At 46.2% G+C, this 6,236-nt stretch overlaps 1 protein-coding gene across 2 annotated transcripts in view; it reads right to left on the reverse strand.

Moving 5' to 3' along the window:
- Nucleotides 1-73: 73 nt before the first annotated feature.
- The window catches only part of NMNAT1 (nicotinamide nucleotide adenylyltransferase 1), a 7,651-nt gene continuing 1,488 nt past the window's right edge, over nt 74-6,236 (reverse strand). Inside the window, exons 2-6 of one of the 2 annotated variants that reach the window (XM_084274713.1) lie at nt 5,956-6,155; nt 4,723-4,897; nt 3,249-3,432; nt 2,425-2,570; nt 74-878 (exon numbers count right to left, since the gene is read on the reverse strand). In XM_084274713.1, the coding sequence (XP_084130839.1) occupies nt 478-878; nt 2,425-2,570; nt 3,249-3,432; nt 4,723-4,846 (855 nt within the window). In that variant the 5' untranslated portion in view covers nt 4,847-4,897; nt 5,956-6,155 and the 3' untranslated portion in view covers nt 74-477. Of the gene's footprint in view, nt 879-2,424; nt 2,571-3,248; nt 3,433-4,722; nt 4,898-5,955; nt 6,182-6,236 lie in introns of those variants that run through there. The other variant, XM_084274714.1, reaches the window with a different exon arrangement.

Consider the following 6,236-nt stretch of genomic DNA (forward strand, 5'->3'; position numbering starts at 1 on the left):
TGAGCTTGCTTGGCAGGGGGCTTGGACTCAATGATCTCCAGAGGTCCCTTCCAACCCCAATAATCCTCTGATGTTGGAATGAAATGCTGGTGTTTATTAAGCCACTACAAGTCCTAAATATCAGTGTTAGTATTTCTAAAGAGCAGCCTGAGTTAAAGCTAATTGGACTGGTTTCATCTGGTTTAATCTGTGATTCTCCAATGCCAGTGTGTGTTCTTACACTCACCCCACTGCACCACAACAAAGTGTTTATACACAAAGATCTTACTGTTGGATTTAACAAAAGGTTAAATTATTATTTAATAATATTCCAGTTATTATTGCCTCAACACCACCTATGGATTTACTAAAGCCACAGAATTACCCCACTATTAACTTAAAAACCCCCAAACAAACAGAAAACCAACCCCCCCAAAACACCCTGTACTGAACTGTAGCGTTTTCACAGCAGAAATGAACTGAGTTGGATGGAGCCTGTTAGTTCTTGGAATCGCTTGTGTGTTTCTGTAAGGGAGCCAAGACAACCCCAGCATTCCTGTCCTCACTCTCTGGGCTGTACAGCTTATTTTTCTCTATGTATGCCTGAACTACATCAGGCACTAGGTAACGAATGCTCTGACCCCTCCTCAGAGCTCTCCTGATCTTGGTGGAGGAAATGTCATTGGTTATCCAATCTTCCACCAGGTGAATGTTGTTCTTATGTCTCCACAAAATATCAGATTCATAGATGAATTTCTGGACGCTGTTTCCAGCCCTGATGATGCAGACAAGGCCATGGTTCTCCACGATTTCAGTGATGTCCTCTAACTTCCACAGATTGGGGATCCCAAAAGATTCCAGCACGTCGCTTCCACAGAGCAGTTTAACCTGTGGGACACCTTCAAAAGAGAGAAAGGGGGGGGCATTTAATCCCTGGGCTCTCTGTGTCTTTGGTTAAGATGAGACAATGGAATCAAATGAATAATATTCAGAGCATCATTCATAATTAGTAGCCTCAATACAGGATTTTTCTGGAAGAAAAAAGGAATGGAAGATAAACTCTAATATGCTCATTGAGCTTCAGGGTGAATTAATCACTGTGAGGATCATAGAATCCCAGACTGGTCTGGGTTGGAAGGGACCCCAAGGGTCACAGAGCTCCAACCCCCTGCCACAGGCAGGGCCACCAACCTCCAGGCCTGGAGCTACACAAGGTTGCCCAGGGCCCCATCCAACCTGGCCTGGAACACCCCCAGGGACAGGGCACACCCCCCCTCTCTGGGCAGCCTGTTCCAGCCCCTCACCACTCTCTCTGGAAAGAACTTCCCCCTAATATCTCATCTCACCCTTCCCTCCTCCAGCTTCACTCCATCCCCCTTGTCCTGCCAGTCTCTGCCCTTTAACAAGCTGATTCCCCTCCTGTTCCTCTGCTCCCTTCAGGGACTGGAGGCTGCAACAAGGCTGCTGATCAAAGTAAAATACAGAGAAAATTCCAGAATACCCAAGTATGGAGGGATATTGGTGCATGGTTAAAACTTCATCTGATATTCCACTGAGTTACAGAGGAGGAGGTAGTGTTTACAGGGCAGGGGGCAGAGGGGAGTAGGCAAAAGGAAAGAAAATACAATCCAACACCCCTCCCCAAAACCCACAGACACTGTGCCCTGACTTCAGACTCTTCTCCATACCAGGGAATCTAGGAAAGCACCTGGACAGAAACCACCTGAACGTTAGGGAAGCAAACTGGATAGTGCCAGTCTTGGGGGGAGGACGTAGTAAAACACCTGTTAATGCAGCATGAAAAGAGCCTGCTCGATGCTGGTTGACTCTTCTGTTGATTTTAAATCACTATTAATTAACCAGCAGAATTTGGAAGGGTCCAAGGGATGAAGATGAGCAGTAATCAGTGTAAAGGATTAAGATGGTGGTTATGTGAGGCCATTTGAATTCTGTGTGAATATCTGTAAGCTGGACATGTTTAGCTAAAGAACCAAAATGAAGATGTAAAAGCAATAAGCAAAATAAATGCTGCTTAAAATGATAAAGCCAAGCTATGGCTGGTGGATGAAGTTTTAAATGAGGATTTAAAATTACCCTGGACCCAGAGACACGTTGAATTTCAGGACTTAATTCTGTCCTTTCATTCTTCAGCATCTTGTAATAAAAATTCTCAGCTGTAACTACAGTTTAGCTGAGTTCTATAGGGAAAATGGATAGCTCAGAGCTTTTTTTAGTTCAATTTTCTATTATCTGGAGTAGTTTTCATGTCCTGTGTGTTCTGCCATTGCGGTTGTGTCATTACAAAGCCCCACTGCCTTGTGGTGTGGGATCTAAGGGGAAGTCAGAACCAGCACTAGCATAAATAAACCTCCCAAGTTCCTCATCAGCACGATTCCCTTGAGACAGCAAGCATCCTTAAGCATTTAATTTGCAAACAGACTTAACTCTTCACATCTGGGCTCTGGCTTTTCTTTTTAATAGGTTCATGCCTGTTGGGTTCCTGTTTCCTCTTCCTTCCTGGCTTGGTTAAAGGTGTCACACTCTGCAGGCTGTTAGTGGCATCAGGAGATAAAAGCTTCTGATGATGGTACCTGCAAAAGCATTTTAAGTATTGGGGTTTTTTAGATGTAGGAGAATAGAGGGAAGAGTACAGGCTACTAAATGATCTTCCTCCTGCAGAACTTTGACAATCTATCCAAGAACTGAGCTGCTAGAACAAGGACTGGGGAGAGCTGGGTCTTAAGATGGGTCAAAGTGCAGATTTCAAAGCACCGACTCCAAGGTTGGTTTGTTTCTTTTTTGTTTTTTAAAAAGCAGAACCCTGGTGAAGCAGCAGTGACTTAAAGAGTATAAAGCTTAAAAAAAGATATTCCTTCAGACAATTGTCATGCCAGCCTTGCAATGCACAGATGGGCAGCACGGCTCAGCCAGAATCCAGCGAGGGAAGCGCGTGTAGCTTGTGTCCTCGTGTCTACCCTATTCTAGGCTCTTGTCCTTCCTCACCAGTACCTCTGCAGTACAAAACCTGAACAAAACCTGACAAACAATGTATCCTAAACATTGTTTCAGGGCTCATTTTTGGTATATTTAGGATTAACAGTGCAATCTTTCATTTACAGTGCTCATACAAGCAGTAACTCTGACCCCACAGAGTCTACTCCTGTGATTTGGGGTTAGCCTTCCTATTCTTCTGACTGGTTAGAGCTAACACCATTCCTTATCCTTCTCTAGAGGTTCTTGAGACTTGTTAGGGTTTGGCTGAGGAATACCTTAAAACTTTTAGTGTTTCCAACCACTCACTCTGGCTGCTTTCCCAATCATCAACTTCCACCCAGTCTGAGGTTTTTGTAGCCAGTTTGGCCATGGTTACTCGGTGATCGGCGCTGATGAGACCTTTCTTCTTGTAAGCATCCCCCACTGGGGAAATGATTCCTTTGATTACTTTGTATTTCCCTGGGGGGGGGGGAAAGAAAAGATTCAAATCACACAAGAACATGAGAAATGTTTGAGCAGAGTGTTACTTCTGCTGCAGTTTGACTGATTACATGATGATGATTTACTGCTCTAGGAGCATCGATACCAGGTCTAGAGCTGGCCCAGTGGGAAAGTACAGTACTGCTTCTGACATGGTGCCAGGCAGCACAGTAAACATGTGGTAAGATAGAAAGATGGATTTCTGTAAAGAAAAAGTATAAAACTCATGCTTTAGACCATTAAAATTAGTAATAAGCAACCCATATGTAAGAGTGTTGTATTTGGTGTAAGTGAATCACAGACTCACAAGGTTGGAAAAGACCTTTGAGATCATCGTGTCCAACTGTTCCCATCCTGTGCTAAACCAGATCCCTGAGCACCTCATCTACCCTTTTTTTAAACATATCCAGGGTCAGTGACTCAGCCCCCTCCCTGGGCAGCCTGTGCCACAGCCCCACAACTCTGCCAGGGAAGAACTTTTCCCTCCCATCTGCTCTGACCCTGCCCTGGGGCAGCTTGAGCCCATTGCCCCTTGTCCCATCTCCTGTCCCCTGGCTGAAGAGACCATCGCCCACCTCTCTGCACCCTCCCTTCAGGTAGTTGTAGGCAGTGAGAAGGTCTCCCCTCAGCCTCCTCTTCTCCAGGCTGAACACCCCCAGCTCCCTCAGCTGCTCCTCAGAGGATTTGCCCTCCAGCCCCTTCCCCAGCCTGGTCGCCCTTCTCTGGACTCGCTCCAGGACCTCAATGTCCTTCTGATGGTGAGGAGCCGAGAACTGGACCCAGCACTCGAGGTGCAGCCTCACCGATGCCCAGTACAGGGGCACAATCCCTGCCCTGGATGTGCTGGCCATGCTGGGTCTGATAGAAGCCAGGATGCTCTTGGCCACCCAGGCATACTGCTGGCTCATGTTTAGTCTGAGGTCACCCAACACCCCCAGGTCCTTCTCTGGCAGCAGCTCTCCAGCCGCAGCGCTGCTCAGAGTCATTATGTCCTGAGCGCAGGACTCTGCACTTGGCCTTGTTGAACCTCATCCTGTTGATCTCAGCCCATTGATCCAGCCTGTCCAGATCCCTCTGAAGAATCTCCTCACCCTCAGGCAGATGACACTTCCTCCCAGCTTCCTCCACACACAAACTCCAATACCTAATTAGGACTTCCAGAAACACCAACTTCCAGTCACTGTCCAGCGGGCGTTCACACACACAAAGCACCCCCTTTAAGCACCTAGTTGTCAGAGCTGTTTGGAGTGATACACGTTACCATCCTACCTGTTTCATGAAGGTAGTCTTTAGCCAGCTCAAACAGCCTTAGGTGCACGTTGGTAATGGGATTGAAGGACCCACAGGCCAGCAGTACCACCTCAGTCTTCTTATCAGGGTCTTCCATGGCCATTCCTCGCAGCCGCAGAGCCAAGCGGGGAATGTCGGTGCCAGTTACCAGCCACTACAAGAAGAGATGGGATTAAAAATTATTTATTCCTACTTATTTATCCTGCCAATAAGCAGAAAATTGCATTTTACATGCTCTTGGTATGTGGGAATCAAGTGTTAGGGACTAAAAATGAAAACAACCCATCTGGTTTGTGTTACAGAAAGCAAGCAGTAGGTGTACCAGTGGAACAGGTGATAGGGGAACAGTGAATTTAAAAAAGCTTAATAAAAGCTGCAGTTAAGTTCCAGATTTTTCTTTTCTTTTTTTTAAAAAAAATGACAGTGCTGTTCCAATTCTGAACTCTGGTTTCAGGAAGCTGCTTAGGAATTGGTGAAAATAAAGAAATGTCACTTTTTCATCTCTCCTCACTCTACGTGGACTTTTCCTTCTGCGCTCCTGTCTTTCATAACTGAAATATGTTACAGGCCATGATCCTGCTGTCACTGCTTGTGAGATGCCTGAGATACCCGTGTGGCCCTCTGAACACCCTGCCATTGTTTCACAGCAACATCAGCACCACCACCTGCAAAAATCCCACCGGGTCACCCTCACGTTCTCTGTCTCCTCCTTTACAAAGAGCCTGTGTGATGTTCCCAGCGGCCACGCTGGTGACACGCCACAGCTCAACCTTGTAGCAGCTACTATGTAGTAACATCAAACAGCCCTTGAACAAAAGGAAGTCTTCAAGGCTTTGCCTTTCCCCAGTGTCAGAACTTTCCTGGGCTTTCAAGGGTCTCACAAACTTTGTAAAATGTTCTTGATTGCTGCAGTGTCGTTGAGCTTTTGAAGAGTTTGGTGTCAGTTGGAATGGGGTCTTCTTTGCAGGGGCATCAGCTAGAAGAGTTGCTATGGGAACAGGCAAGGACAGGAGTTAGACTTGCCTTTGTAGAGCACCAAGCAACTCACGCTGCCAATTTGAAAAGGATTTGGTTTCTCCTTTAAAGGGGGGATGGAAAAGCAAAGGCAAAAATAATTGAAAATTTTAAGATGAAAATATGTAGTGTCTCTTTTCTAGAGCCAGTCAATTGTCCTTTTTTAAGCTGCTAGCTAATTACACAGCATAAACTCACCTTGTAGTGCTTCGTATCTGTGTAGCAAGTGAGAATATAAATATCATTTAACAGTTTGCAGCAGCTCTCAGTCCCCGAATTCGCCCTGGTACCGTCTGCCTAGCACTGATCCCATGGGAAGCAGCTGCACGGTCGATGTGGAGCACGGAGGAGATGACAGAGAGGGACCATGGCACTCTTGCTTTCACTGTCAGGGCCTCCTGAAAAACCAACACAGCGCTGTCAGAGCTGGGGTCTGCTTTGTATGGCATCACCTTCACACAGTGAGAACTTTTTTTGGG

This window comes from Gallinula chloropus, assembly GCF_964237585.1.
Source record: "Gallinula chloropus genome assembly, chromosome: 23".
NCBI classification, from domain to species: Eukaryota; Metazoa; Chordata; class Aves; order Gruiformes; family Rallidae; genus Gallinula; species Gallinula chloropus.